Source organism: Brienomyrus brachyistius, chromosome 10, assembly GCF_023856365.1.
Source record: "Brienomyrus brachyistius isolate T26 chromosome 10, BBRACH_0.4, whole genome shotgun sequence".
NCBI classification, from domain to species: domain Eukaryota; kingdom Metazoa; phylum Chordata; class Actinopteri; order Osteoglossiformes; family Mormyridae; genus Brienomyrus; species Brienomyrus brachyistius.
The window spans coordinates 25,701,170-25,715,979 of NC_064542.1; the positions used below are offsets into that span (position 1 = coordinate 25,701,170).

The window sequence follows — 14,810 nt, forward strand, 5'->3', positions numbered from 1 at the left end:
ATGATCTGCTCTGATTTATAACGGTGAACTTATCCAAAGCAGAAATACGCTAAAAGTATAAAGCAAGAAATAGATGGGGTAGTCTGTCGTAAAAAAAAAAAGAAAAAAAGAAACTTGTTATAATGTCATATTTCACGTGAAAGTCTTGAAAAATAAAAACGCTAGAGCATGATGAAAGCTCGTGGCAAACGTGCTCTGGAACCACTAGGGTAAATGGCTGGGGCACCAGGCAATGATTCAGTGGTAAAGAATGAAACGGGAACTACTGAACTATTTTTCACCAACCGTCCATTCATTCTTTATCCCTTCTAAACGGGGTTTTGAGGTTTAAATAAAAAAAAGGAAACGATGTGTTTACCAACTATACTTACAATCTAAGGGGGAAAAAAGTTAACAGCTATTCTCTATACATATCGAGACATGTCATTTTATATTATTTGGGGATTTATGTCATTTGTCTTATAATGTGACAACGGTCCACAAAAAAGGTAGAAGTTACATTTTAATTCATTTGTGGAAGCAAAATGGTGTATAGGTGTAAAGTAATATGCATTTGCCTCTCTAAGCAGGGGCCCTACTCCTAGGGACTAGACACTGAGCCCCCACCTCATGGGTAGGAATAATGTTTTTAGAACTCACGTATGGGCAACCCTTTTCCAGCATGATAATGGTAAATTGACAAATTATCATAACTATAAAGAAATGTACAATTAATATTGCTGAAGAAGTGTCTACACCATATGCGTCTTCTTATTTTGGTAGAAAGAATGCAAATTTAATGGCGTTATAAAACGTGGCTTATGACCCATTGTGATATTCAAGAGCGTAGCTTTTATTTGGGGTGGGGGGGGAGTTGAGGTCTCCACCTATTTAGGGGGAGACATTATTAGTGGGGATTTGTATTAACCGATTTTAATTTTTGGCAGGTACAACCCCCCATCCCGTCGTAATTATATTTATTCACTGCTGTTTAACACTGAATCGATCTTGATGAAAATACGGCGATATGAATCTGAAAGTAAGATTCAAACTTGAGCGCAATGCCGAAATGCTAGGGACAATTTTTAACTTGGGACAACCATACACGTCAGTACGAAAGGTGAGTAAACAATCAGAATGTCCTTGGCTGTGAGTAACTTTACTCAGAATTTCTGTCCCGTCTTACATGATCTAAAAGTCGAAATACAAACATAAAAAAATATAATTCAAATATTAATACAGGATTTTACTGTACATCGTAATTTAAAGAATTAGTCGATAGCTAGTAGTAAACCCACATTTTACTTTATATAATCTTAATTCCTGAGATTATTAATGCCGTGAATAAGTGCGAACTGCAATACTACTTCTAGTTTTGGACACATATTACAGGCCTACAGCACATTTTGTTTATTAACTAGGTTTCAGGAAGAAATGCTTAGTTATTAAACAAATGGCGTTGACTCTGCAGTGACTATGGATACCATCAGCTACGTTTTGCTGACGAAAGTTACAAGAAACTGACCGTACTCCTTTCTTCTGCTTTTCTGTCTTATCACCGTTACACATTGAATATTGAGTTGCAGTATGAAAACTGCAACTATTTGAAATCCGAAAGTGATCGTTTTCGTTTCTAAGCATTTCCAAGCGTATTTATCTAAAAATATTTTAATGAAGGTGTTTTTGCAAGTACAAAAAAGAAACTTCCTCAATGATACAACAGCGTTTAACACCATGAAGTTATCTACCGGGATTTCAATATTAAATTAGATATGATTCAGAATTATCACGAATCCCGCTTTATTACTCGAATGAATTTATTTTATAAATAAAAGTAGTGAGTGCGTATGAGTCATGTCTCGTGAGTGAAAGTGGGGAGTTTATTATGTTTTAAGTCTGACATTTTTGTTTTATGTGTCATGCAGGTATCTGATTTCCTGAACATTTTGTGTTTTGTATGGACTATACGCTGATATTGTGGAGCAGTGATCACCAACGTGCGGACTCCGATCCGCATCTGGCCCGAATTAAAAACGAATCCGGACCCCCTCCGCGCCCCGCTCGGCACATTTTACTGTTGGCATCACCCCAGAGTCACCTCTTTATTCTCGGACGCATTGAACCGTAGCTTTGCGTAGCCGATTGAATTTGTCCCTGGGGGGAAATAGTTGGGGACCAGGTTGTAGAGTGTATCGTTCCCTGCAGCTAGCCAAGAAGATACAATTAATGTAGGTCAAAGGTAAAGATGATGCAAGCCAATTGAAATGTAGCCTAGTTGTCACAACACACCTTCTCCGACACGTTTTCTTTAAAAAGTTCAGACGAATACCGATTAAGGTGCACGCCTGTGACGTCATATTCGCTAGTACATCAAGTTCAATACTCAAACTTAAGAAGTAGCGGGAATAGCATGGATCCACCGCACTGATCACACAGTCTCCCTCTCTGTCTGTCTGATTAAATTACAGAGAACCCAAGGGAAATGAAACTTTTACCAGAAATACATATGGTATCCTGCCTGTCCCCACGTTTCCTTCATTTTTGTAATTGGACTCAACCTATGTGTATTATACCATGTTCACAGAATGTGTTCTTCGATTTGTATAAAACGATATCACTGTCATCTTCATGACTCCTAACTAGCTGTCTTTTTGTGGTAACTGGAGAACAAATTTCACTTAAATTACTCTGCTCACCATAATCAGGTAGTGCTGATACGTTATTACTTTCATTCATAAGTCAAACATTTTCCACAGTTTCGTATCCAGTGCAGCATCATTACAAGCCTGGAGTATACATAGGGAGCACAGGGCACAAGGGAGGATATGTTCTTCCTGTCAAGGATCAGGGCAGACTTGGGGCGATGGTGAGGCATGATGCAGGCAGGGAGGTGGACGAACCACAGGACAGGGATTTATTAAACAAAAACAGAAAACTCTGACACTAAACACTAAAAAACAAAATCAGACCACCAGGTATCAAAGTAAAACGAAGACTAATACAAATGGGTCAGGGCAACAAGAGGGAGGTAGGAAATAACACAACAGATATGTGTGTGTGTGTGTGTGTGTGTGTGTATATATATATCTGTTGTGTTATTTCCTCTATATATATATATATCTCAATGGCATGCAGACCTTGGACAACATAATACAAACAGTGAACCACTGGGGAACTGAACTCAGACAGGAAATTAAATACAAAAACTGAACTGGTTAACGAGACAACAGGAGTGAGACATAGGCAATTAGCCAGTCAGGGAGGGTGCAGGACAACGAGCAATCGGGAAACACATAAGGACCGACACAAGAACAGGCAACAAGTGGAAGTAATTTACGCAGGGACTAGGAGAAGAAAAGGAAGACACTGACAGATACAAGGAAACAGAATCTACACTAGGGGAATAACAGACAGGTAAAAACACAAGCACGGGGCACAAAACATGAAACCAAAACCAAATACAAATCACAAGACACAGGAACTAGAAAACTCATACAAATGAAACATTAGAGAACAAAATACAAAAATAGAGAAGGTGGGATTCGAACACACAACAGAAGGGTTAAGAGGTAGCAATATGCTCAGCCCACTGAGTCAAGCGGCCAACAGGAAGCAGGGGAAACACTACTGTGCGTATATAACATTCCTGTGTATGCACACATACACATATAATTGGAAAATTAATATTTTAAACACTCAAACATTTAGTCTCGAGACGCCCACCCCCCCCCCCCCCCCCCCAAAAAAAAACTGCTCAAGTCTCGCGACCCAAATGTCGGGGATGTCCCTCACGATTAAAAGATAAAAATTGCTGAACCGGGGTGAGGCCTCGGGAACAACCCAAATTTGATAACGAGAGGTCGCAACACCCGGTCTAACCCCTGTTTAACATGATGACGTAATAGGCAAATTGATTTCGCCGACACAAAATGTTACCTGAAGAAGGGATTGACCGACCACGTAACCAATAAACGCAAAGCGGCTCACAAACAGGAAGTCCTTTTGCACCAATAGGATGCTTAGAACGGGCCACGCTGCCACGCAGGCACGGAACACCGCACCAATCGCGGCTGCATCTTCGAAGGTTGCTACGTCTGTGGTTTTTGTAAGTTTTTGTTCAGTTTTTAAATATTTTGAAGATCACTACTAAAATTTTATACATTCCGTTTTATGTGCATAACTTCGGGCGATTGTTAATATCTCGCTTTGCTCTAAAGCCACGTACATCCGTAATAATAAATGGCGTTAAATCGCAGGCAGTATGCGGCTGTATTAGCTGACGAGCAGCAGGAAGAGCTTCATAATGCATTGTATTTACACAAATGTAAATTTCTGTTAGCTGACCATATTACTTTTTTTGAACAGTAATGCGCGATGGACGTCCCACACCACGGCTATCGAGCAAGTAAGTATGAAGGACTGCAAATGTTGCAGGGTTGCTTCTGAGAAGTAATCGGTCTGGCCTGTGCCTCTGAAGCTCGTCCCTCGTTCGTTTTGATGGCAGATGATCCCTGCAGATGACACATGATTTTGGCGTTTCCGTTAGGCTCACTTAATGCGCCTTTTCTGCTCTGTAAAAATACATCATTGTTTTCTTTCCCTTCATTTGAAGGCGGCCCTGATACATTCAGACAGTGAGTGACCGAACGCTGAATCTGAACAGTTTTTCTTAATCACGGTGATCTTTCTTATAATGCATAATAAGATAACGGGTTGCCAACTTTGGACATCTTCTTGGAGTGATGTTTTTCAAGTCGAGACGAGTCTGCACACGCATTTACGTGTATGCATTACCTTATAAATAGCCTATAGGGTTTGCAAACTATCCCAACGATTTTGATGTAGCTGATTTTAGGTTTATAATGGAAGATTTCTTGTTTGAGCATGAAAATCTGAAGGGGTGAGTATCACGCTTGATGCCTGAGAGCTGGCAACCCTCAGATAATGCATCATCATGTGAGCAGAAGAGAATGGCTTGAGGATTTACTTCTCATATTCTCTGATGTTCTTGGCGTAGTTCTATCTGCTCATGGTGTTTGAGAACCGATGCAAATAAGAACAGTGACAGAAAGAAACAATATTTATCTAAACTTTGGTTTGAACGCTGGACACAGTAGTAAAGCGTATCACATCGGTCTGTCCATCTACTCTCTATCCTGGTTCCCCATGAGTTGCTGTTTAAGGCAAAATTCAGCTTCCGTTTAAGCAGGCGTTTTGTAATTGAAGATATAATGTATTCCATTAAAGATAAATAGTGTGTATTGCTTGAACTCAAGTACAAGTAAGATTCATCAGGTTATTCCTGCGCCCGGTTTGTGATTCCTGCATGGTGGTCTCGTTCTTAGTTTAGAGTTTTAGGTTTTGTGTAGCAGTGTCATTGTTAATATTAATAAAACATTCCTCATCACTTTAGTATTCCTTCATTCCTCTTTTCCCAAGCAGCAAAGCCTCGGGCTCGAGCGGCGCCCCCTTCTGGCGATCCCTTGTTGTTTGAGGACACCAGCTCCTCAGGTCCACCTATGGGGCATCAGGGGTACTACAGCTCAGGATACAGCATGAGTGGGGTTGGTGGCAGCGTGGGAAACAGTGGGATGAATGAACTGTTTACTGACCCAATGGCCAGTGCTGCTGTCATGTACGGCTCGTCACTTGCCACACAGGGGAAGGATATGGTCAACAAGGAGGTGAGTTTTTTTTTTTTTTGGGGGGTGGGTAAATTGCAGTGAGTTTGAGGTGTCAGTTTGGTAGGAGAGAGGGGACATGAAATTTGAATGATGTTGCCGTGCCTCTTATCCTGAAGTGAAATGCTGTGCTTGTTCTGTTTAACCTCTAGATCAGCCGGTTCATGTCAGTGAACAAGTTAAAGTACTTCTTTGCCGTTGACACAAAATACGTCATGAAAAAACTACTCCTTCTCATGTTTCCTTACACACATCAGGTAATCCAGCTGCCTTGCTGGTCACTCGTCGCTAAACCAGTTGTCCATTTTGGTATATATCACATTCTAACAGTCCTACGCATTTTAATTTTGGTAATTTGATATCTTCCACTTTTACACTAAAAATCCTGCAAACTGCTGCAGTCTTCGTTATAAATTACAGGAACTTAATTTTGTAGTACCTCAGTGTTCCTCATCTATCCAGTCATTGGAATGTAGGTCCTCACTTCCTGTCTGTGCCTGTCCCTTTGTTACACATTCCTCCCAGAATTCCCATGTGATTACTATACATAACATATCTATTAACTTCTTCGGTGTTCGCCAGTTTGGCATATTTGGTAGTTTACATGCTGTGAAATGCAAAGTCTCTCTTTTTTTTGTTTTATTCATTTATATAATTGTTCATGTTATTAGGACTGGGAGGTGCGGTATCACAGAGACACACCCCTAACTCCCAGACATGACGTCAATGCCCCTGATCTCTACATACCTAGTGAGTAGTTGACCTGAATTTTGAATGCCGCTTGGGTGATCACCCATTAAAAAGCATATTGACCATCTTCACCTCATGTTCCTCCACAGCTATGGCCTTCATCACATACATCTTGCTGGCAGGTATGGCGCTGGGCATTCAGAAAAGGTTAGTCCTACTTATGGTTTTATTTAAGGCTCCCCCCCCACACACACACACACACAATATGTTTTGTACTGTACAGTCAGATGAATTTTAAATTCATTTGTCACTCTTTAATTTTCAGGTTTAGCCCAGAAGTCCTCGGTCTGTGTGCCAGCACTGCTCTGGTCTGGGTCATCATTGAGGTTCTGGTTATGTTGTTGGGTCTCTATCTACTCACCGTCCACTCAGACCTGTCAACCTTTGATCTTATTGCCTACAGCGGATACAAATATGTGGGGTGAGCATCTCCGATTCATGTATGACTTTCATCACATGTTGCTATTTACAGTTGGCCCACCATTTCTTCTGGGGGGGGGGGATTGGTTCCAGGGTCCCACCCCCCACCGATACTCAAGTCCCTTACATAAAAGGGAGGGGTATTTGCATATGTTACAAACATCCTTCAATATATATGGTGGCCAATCTTATCCGCAAAGGGTCGGTGTGTATGCAGGTTTTTGGGGTAACCTGCAGGTCAGCTGTTCAAACCCAGGTGTGAGGACTCTTCAACCAATCAGTCCTCTAATTAGTAATCTAATTAAGGAGCTACAGCAAACACCCACATACACACCGGCCCTTTGCTGATAAGATTGGCCACCCCTGCATTAAATTGTTTCTAGATTACCTCTAATACCTAATACAATGCAAATACGGTAAAATACAGAAGCCAAATAAATTACTTAATAGTATAAAATAAAATAGATTTTTCTACCTTCACTCTAAAGAGTCAGGATCATATCAGATTTTAACCAGCATTCTTTGCAGGCAGAGTAAAGCATTGTGGGTAAATGAGACAGGAGAGCACCTTTGTCAGTCAGCCCTGCCAATACGGGAAAGCAGAACACTGGGGGCTGGAAAAAATGAATGAAGTCCCGTTACTTCTCCACCGCCTGCCCCCGCATCTAACTGTAAATTAACGCTTGGTGCCTGGCGGGTTCAAGTTTTGCTTTTTTTTTTCCCCCACTGAATAATTTCAGTCTGCGGTTGGTTGAATCGGGCGGCTGACTGTAAGACCAGGAAGGAGTTATTGGCGTAGATCACCCTCATGTTGCTTTCACTAATCAGTAATTAAGGTGTTCCTTCTCTTTGAGGAAGTTCAAATCCTCTGGTTGATATGTGACTTATGTGCTCTGGTAATAAGTCTCTCTGCTGCAGGGAGTCGTGCTTACTGCAGTAAACAGCTGCACAGTCGGCTCGTCTGACACAGCCAGAGGTCTAAAATATTAGAAGTGAACAGTGGTTGATTGATAAAATGTGATTTTTAGTTTAACTGTGTTCAAATGCAGACTGTTGTCTTGTAGTACATACTATTTTGGCCTACTGTGTTTCACTATAGCTTTGTTTCTGTCTCTCCTAGGATGATCTTTACAGTTCTGTGTGGGCTGCTCTTTGGCAATGATGGCTATTTTATTGCCCTGGCTTGGTCCTCCTGTGCCCTCATGTTTTTCATTGTAAGTTTTAAAGCATAGATTTTTTTTTACCCAGCTGTTCAGGAATAGCGTGCATCTTTGCATACTCAGTTACCTGTTTACATTTTTTTTACATTATTCTGAATAACTACTAAATAACTAATATTTCACAGCAATTTTCCATTTAGTGACTGCTTAAGGTTTGGTACAGGGAAAGTTAAAAAAAAAAAAAAAAAAATCTCCTTGTGTTGGAAGTAAAATGTAAAGAATATTAATTATAATATCTTGTGTTTAAGTCGAGCAGTTCTGTTTTTATAAAATGCATGTTATGTAGAGCTGCTTGATATCATCACGCGTGCGCAATAATCAGCGGGGCTGTAGATGATGGACGTAAACATTCTGCAGACGCCGGTTTCGGTACCATACAGACGTGTACTGCCACAGCACCAGCGCCTTTCTTACCCTGTTTAAAAACAATATCTCCTCTTTCAAAGGATGTTCTTCTCTTCACTAACAACTGAAGTGCTTATTGCTGCCATGATGTACCAGAATAGTAGTATGAGACACGCTCTACTAATTAAATAAAGATAAGGATACGGCAGTACTGAGAATGTTTGGACAAATATTTTTTTAATTGTTTATGTTCATCTAAAGCCCTGCTGATTTTAGCAAATGCGCCTATAATCGAAATTAGATCTCGATGTAATATCATGAACCCCAGATTTTATAGATGGATTTTACCATTTGGAATTAATAGTTTTGTCATTTTGACTTTATATTTTAATCAAGTTAAAATGACCGCATTGTTTTGTGTCAGTTTTGTGCTTTTCAGGGACCAATTTTTCCTGATCAGTCTAGGTTTTGTCATGTGATGCAGTCTCCGTCGCATTAAGATTGTCACAACTCACTGACATTAAAACTCTGTCTCTCAGGTCCGCTCCCTCCGGATGAAGATTCTATCCTCCTTCTCTCCTGACTCCATGGGTACTGGGGCTAGCGCCAAGCCCCGCGTGCGTCTTTACATTACTGTAGCCACCGCTGCCTTTCAGCCAATCATCATTTACTGGCTCACTGCCCATCTGGTCAGGTGACCTAAAAGAGAGCGACTCCTATGGTTTAATGGAGGACAGACTCAAGTTTTAAAACCTTAATCCACACATTGACTAATTCCACCTTCAAGGAGATGCATTTTGTTTGATGGCATTTCCAACCAAAAAGGAAGACCTACTATTAGAGATGAGATTGTAACTTGTCATTGTGTAATGGATTAAAGTTTTAGTTTTTATTTCGGTTTAATATTGTATTTTCCACAAACAAGAAGTACGGGATTATGACGCATTCTCCCTCCCTGCCCTTTTTGTGTTGCCACGTGCTTAATCAAAGGACGGACATAACTTCCCGTTTTCAGTTGTAACCACATGGGGGAGCTCGTCGGGCCTCAACGTCAGCTAGTGCAGAGACAGATTGGCCGAACAACGAATATATTAAAAATAAAATAAATAAGCCTTGCCCAAAGAGCTTTCAGCAGTGCTGTGAACAGTATTTGATGCGAAATATGGACTAAAAGGGATAATTCTGCTGAAGTTGAAACGTCACATGAATTTGAGTCACTCAAAAATGCGTTGCTGCTGATCTAAATAAACAACGGCGAGATTAAATGGTATGGTGTTTTTGTGTTCTGTTTTCCCCCTTCACTTACTATTTTACATTTATCTGTGCTGTCGCCTTAGCATGAATAGCGCTAATATAGATTTGTCTTTTGGAAAAATAAACTGAAGTTTTGAAAACTGTCTTCGTTTCTTTAGTTGAACAGGTTTTCTATCCTTAAATACAGTCAGAATGCTTTCTGAGTACATCTTTGCGTCCTGCCCCTAGTGCAGTCTTTTTTGCAAAGCAAAATATGGTCATCCTACATTGATGTGTGTGTGTGTGTGTGTCTGATAACGATTTTACTTCCTCTGTGTCTGGTCTCCTAGTATATTGTATATATGTAGTATATCTGCATTGCTTTATAAACATTCATCTCCAACTCCTAGTGCTTAGATTTATTTGTAAGTAATCTTTAATCATTGTTCTGGGTATGTCTCGTGCATCCACGCTGCAGGCCCAGTAGCGGAGAATCGCGAGCTCGTTCCCCTTTAATCGTGGCCGCGCTAGACGCGCGCAGGTTTCTAAGCGTCCTTTTGGTTTCTAAGGAAACGCGAGGAAGGTTGGAACGCGGACAGACGGGAGAATTCCTCTAAAACGCGTTTTATATTAATTACAAAAATAGGCATTTTTTTGTTTTCTAAACACTTGTACACTTGCATATCTGTCTTAAGGTTTTTCTGTAATAAAGGTAAGCAGCGCATGCTTTAATTGTCTCTTTACTACCTTTCTTTGATTCGAAACGGAGATAGAGGGCAATGGACAAAGCCTGTTTCATTAATTGTGCAAAGTGTAACTCTATATTCTAGCGCCATTTTCATAAAATCCGCCAACATCCGTTTTGTTTTATAAACGGTGCAATAAACGCTCATTTTTACCTACGTGTGTTTACACGATCTATATATATGTGTGTGTGTATATACACATCTTGCAACATAAAATATATGCACCTGTTGGTTAGCTAGGTTGCTAAATCATTAACACGAAAAGTGGACTGGGAATGACAGACAAGGACTCTGACCAGGCTGGCTAACTTTTATACTTTGTCGTTTTTTTTCCAGAATATGTTCTTTTCTCATTATGTGTAACGTCTTTCTTTAACGATGTTTGTATATAGTTGTTGTCGTGTTAAGAGCATCTTTTAATTTGTTTTCTAAATAAGATGAATAATCACTTTGTTGACTTCTGAACAGGTCAATAGTTGGATGAGTATATCAGGAATCTGGAGCTGGGAGAGAGATGGACACCAACTCTCAACCACTGCCACCATCTCATTCTCTTCACTCCGCTCTCACTCCTTGTCTGGCTCTCCCTGTGTCCCCCTCCCTCCAGTCCCAGCCACTGTCCCCGCCATCGTCCTCTCCTCTCCCTGCTTCATTGCCCCTTTCTCCTTTGACACCCTCTAATTCCATCCCTCTCTCGCCTACGTCTTATTCTCCCTCAGCCCTGACTGCTGAATCCCAGTTGCTCTCTGCTCCTTGTCATCGCCTGTCTCCTCCCCCACTTTCCCAAGGACCTGTCGCGCACTGCCCAAGCCTGCCTACCTCCGCCGACGAGGATGACCTGACCTGCCTCAGCTGGCTGCACCAAAGGGGCGACTTACTCCCCCTGCAGCCCCTACCCAAAACCATTCCACTGCCCCAGCTAACACTCCGAGACTCCATACCAACCCCTCATCTGCCCCTTTCCTCTTCCAAGCCCCCTTACTCCTTCAGCAGTCTGATTTTCATGGCCATCGAGGACTCCCCAGAAAAGATGCTACCCGTGAAGGGGATCTATGACTGGATTGTGAACAACTTCCCCTACTACAGGGCGGCCCCTGGTGGCTGGAGAAACTCGGTGCGACACAACCTGTCGCTGAGTAAATGTTTTCACCGGATTCGCAGAGAGAAAGACCAGGTAAAAAAAATAATAAACTGTCACACACCAGACCAAGTACCACATTAACTGAATATATTCCAATATTATCATGAAAATGACGGTACATTGAATTCGGCCAATAATAACTAGTAGTAATGAGTGTCTACCTTTTTGTCTTTCTATATTGGTTCCCTTTGATACATAGAGGCATATTCATACACATGCATGCAATGTCCTGTTGTAGTGTGTTTAAATAACAATGAGTGGGTCTTTTCCAGACTGTGGGCAAAGGATCCTTGTGGTGCGTGTCTCCTGAGTACAGACCTGCTCTTTTGGAGGTGCTCAGGAAAACTCAGCACTGCCACAACACCAGCAGCAACCTGAACAGCAGCCCTCTGCTGTGAGTCGACTTACACACCGATTTTGCTTATTTAAGTTACATCTACAGTCCGAACGAAGAAGTCTCGCAAATTATAACACAACCTTGTTTTAACTGCCTGGCTGCTTACAGCTTATGTCAGTGTTTCTCAACTGGTTGATTATAAACTAAAAGTGAGTCACAGAGAGTAAATGTTTTTTTTTTCTGGGTTGTAACTTAATGACCAAGAAAAATGTGGATCCTGCGACCAAGTCAGTTGAAAACGTCTGGATTATGTAATATTCCTGCGATCACTTAACGCAGACACACGTGTGAGCTTAAGTGCACAGCAATAACACAGCAATGGCCGCAGCCTCCTTTCATGCAGAGTCCATCTAGTCGCATGTGTCCTTGGCGTTTTCTATATAGATGACGGTTGTTATAGCAACCTTTGTTTGGCATTATTTCCCATATGGATAGTATTAGCTATTAAAGATGTTGGATCTGAAAGAGGGGATTTCAGTCCCGTCTGTGATGAAGATATTTATGTGAGGACGGGACTCCTGAGGGAGTCCAACCAGATTCCCAATAGGTCAGTCAAGTCTGTTACATCAGATAAAGCTGGTATCCCATAGAGTGAATTAAAAAGGAGGAAATGTGCACCTTTCGTTTGATATAGACACGTTCCTTTTGAAAGGATCTAGTCATTTTAACAAGAAAAGGGGGAAAAGATGGTCAAGAAATTATCCATCCTTGACCAATATGTCCCTGACGTTGAAAGTAATTTGATTAGTATTTTTGCTAGTTTCTCCCACAGTCCTCTTTATATTAACCACTGCTAGTGTTGCAATTACACCCCTCCAAAGAGCAGCCTGTTAAGTCCAGACACAAGATATGCGTGTCGTCATGCATTTTTAAAGACTCAACAATAGGTTAGTCTGACATTCTTCTAGGAACTTAGAATGAGTGTCAGGGAGATTTTCTCCGAATATTCACACTGGTCTCTTCAGCTGTGAAGTGTAACACACACTTTCACTGAGCGACAGCACTCTGACAAGGAAAGCTGTGAAGGACATCTTTAACTTCATTGTACGTTTGAAGACCCTTCCGAAGTGTGACACAAAATCAGAAACAGCCTTAACTGTTTTAAACACTGATTTTTATACCGCTGGCTTTGTTGATTTCACAGCACAAATCTGTATTTTCCATCCATCCATCCATCCATCCATTTTCCTAACCGCTTATCCTACTGGGTCGCGGGGGGTCCGGAGCCTATCCTGGAAGCAATGGGCACGAGGCAGGGAACAGCCCGGGATAGGGGGGGGGGCAGCAGCCCATCAAATCTGTATTTTATGATACTTATTTGCATCAATGTAACAGCTTTTAAAAATGCTCTAAATTTTTGTGCCCCGAAACAGGCTTGAGGAAGGAGATTATGGCGCACAAGTGTTAAGTGATGCTATACAGATCTCAGGTCAGTTTCTCTTGCTTACTTTCTGTACTAAATGCGTAACATATACACAGGCAAAGCAAAAAACCTTCTACATATTTTAGCCAAATTAGATTTTATTAATTAATATGTGAAAATGATTAAAGTTAATTTTTCATGGTTAAAACGTGAAGTATGCATATTTTGCATTGTTCCTTCCTAATTACAGTCCAACAACGCATCCTACCTCTAATTTCATTCCCTTCCGCGCTCCCTCTTTCCCTCTGCATGTTGCATATCTTCTGCGTTTGTATGCCATTTCCCTAGCAACCGCCAGCTGTTACCTTGGCAACGTTGAGCCACCGCAGCCAGATGGCATACCACTGTGCCTTTAGTGGGTTCACTGTTGTTCACTTAATGCCAAGGACTGACTTTCACTCTTACTGTAGAGTCAAATGCACATATCTTATATATTTGCTGTGTAAATAGGACAGGCGGAATGTTAATGCCTTCGTATGTTTTCGCGTACCTTGTGGTCGTAAGCGTGTTTGCTTGTGCGTTATCAGTTTTGCTCTCTTTTCGCCCAGATTCACTGTCCCAAACCCTTCTCCTCTCTTCACCCTCCCCACCCGCCTTGCCCTCTGATACGGTCGTCCACATGACTGCTGACCAAGAAGAGCTGGTGTCCATGGAGACCATAGAACTCCAGGAAGTGAATGAGGACGGAGAGAAAGACCCGTTAACAGATAGTGGCTACATTGAGTTTCACTACTACCAGTATCACCAGTATCAGTACCTAGTGCTTCCAGGGGAGACTGAATTAGACCTGGAGACGGTAGAGATTCTGCAGCTGGATGCCGAAGCCCAGGAGGCCGCTGGCTCATTGCTTGACTTGGCAGGAGGTGGACATTAACATCCTCTGGCTGAAACTTGAACAGGAAGAGGCACAAACTGTCTCACCTGCCATGTGTCATACTGACACATACATACACTGATCCTCACACTGCCTGAATTAGTCCTGTTGAAATGTTGACACACAGTGATATATTTAATACTTATCACCAGCATGCAGAGATGGAGGCAGCTCAGCAAAAGATCTAGTTGAACTCCGATGATGTGGGACATCTGAAAATTAAAGGACAACTTTATCCAAGACAAATCTGGATGGCTGATATACTCAGATTTTATTAATAATCAAGACTGCCGTGTGAGATTTTACGCAATAAAAATATGTTTATTCAATATGTTAAAATTAACTGCCAGCACTGAGAGATTCAGGGCCCAGATAAAGTTTTAATGTTTAGTTTTAAGTTATGATACACATATAACTGCTAAATGCTTTTAGTTCATTTTTAGAAAAATGGATATTTTAGCTTCACTAACTATAAATCTTCCAGCTATAAACGATTTTGCATGGTCAACTGAATGAAATAAAGGTTTTCATTTTAAATGTTCTTTTCTGTCAACAATAAATGATTATTGAGATTCTTAGAGCCCAGTGTGTACCCATTTCA

General features: G+C 41.3%; 2 protein-coding genes across 4 annotated transcripts; both read left to right on the plus strand.

Annotated features, from left to right (window-relative positions):
- Positions 1 to 3,945: 3,945 nt before the first annotated feature.
- On the plus strand, positions 3,946 to 9,789 carry yif1a (Yip1 interacting factor homolog A (S. cerevisiae)). Of its 2 annotated transcripts, none has more exons than XM_049029585.1 (9): positions 3,946 to 4,084; positions 4,345 to 4,384; positions 5,422 to 5,663; positions 5,813 to 5,917; positions 6,332 to 6,410; positions 6,500 to 6,557; positions 6,676 to 6,831; positions 7,951 to 8,044; positions 8,935 to 9,789. In XM_049029585.1, exons 2-9 carry the CDS (start codon positions 4,354 to 4,356, stop codon positions 9,091 to 9,093), a joined length of 924 nt encoding a protein of 307 aa, XP_048885542.1. In that variant the 5' UTR covers positions 3,946 to 4,084; positions 4,345 to 4,353; the 3' UTR covers positions 9,094 to 9,789. The 2 variants fall into 2 exon arrangements, with proteins under 2 accessions (XP_048885542.1, XP_048885541.1); XM_049029584.1 differs by having other exon boundaries at positions 3,950 to 4,084; positions 5,419 to 5,663.
- A 138-nt stretch (positions 9,790 to 9,927) lies between these two features.
- Positions 9,928 to 14,808, plus strand: si:ch211-145o7.3 (forkhead box protein N2). Of its 2 annotated transcripts, XM_049029582.1 has the most exons (5): positions 9,928 to 10,340; positions 10,843 to 11,548; positions 11,788 to 11,909; positions 13,286 to 13,341; positions 13,884 to 14,808. In XM_049029582.1, the coding sequence occupies exons 2-5, from the start codon at positions 10,889 to 10,891 to the stop codon at positions 14,207 to 14,209; spliced, it is 1,164 nt and encodes a 387-aa protein (XP_048885539.1). In that variant the 5' UTR covers positions 9,928 to 10,340; positions 10,843 to 10,888; the 3' UTR covers positions 14,210 to 14,808. The 2 variants fall into 2 exon arrangements, with proteins under 2 accessions (XP_048885539.1, XP_048885540.1); XM_049029583.1 differs by lacking the exon at positions 9,928 to 10,340 and having other exon boundaries at positions 10,348 to 11,548.
- The last annotated feature ends 2 nt before the right edge of the window (positions 14,809 to 14,810 follow it).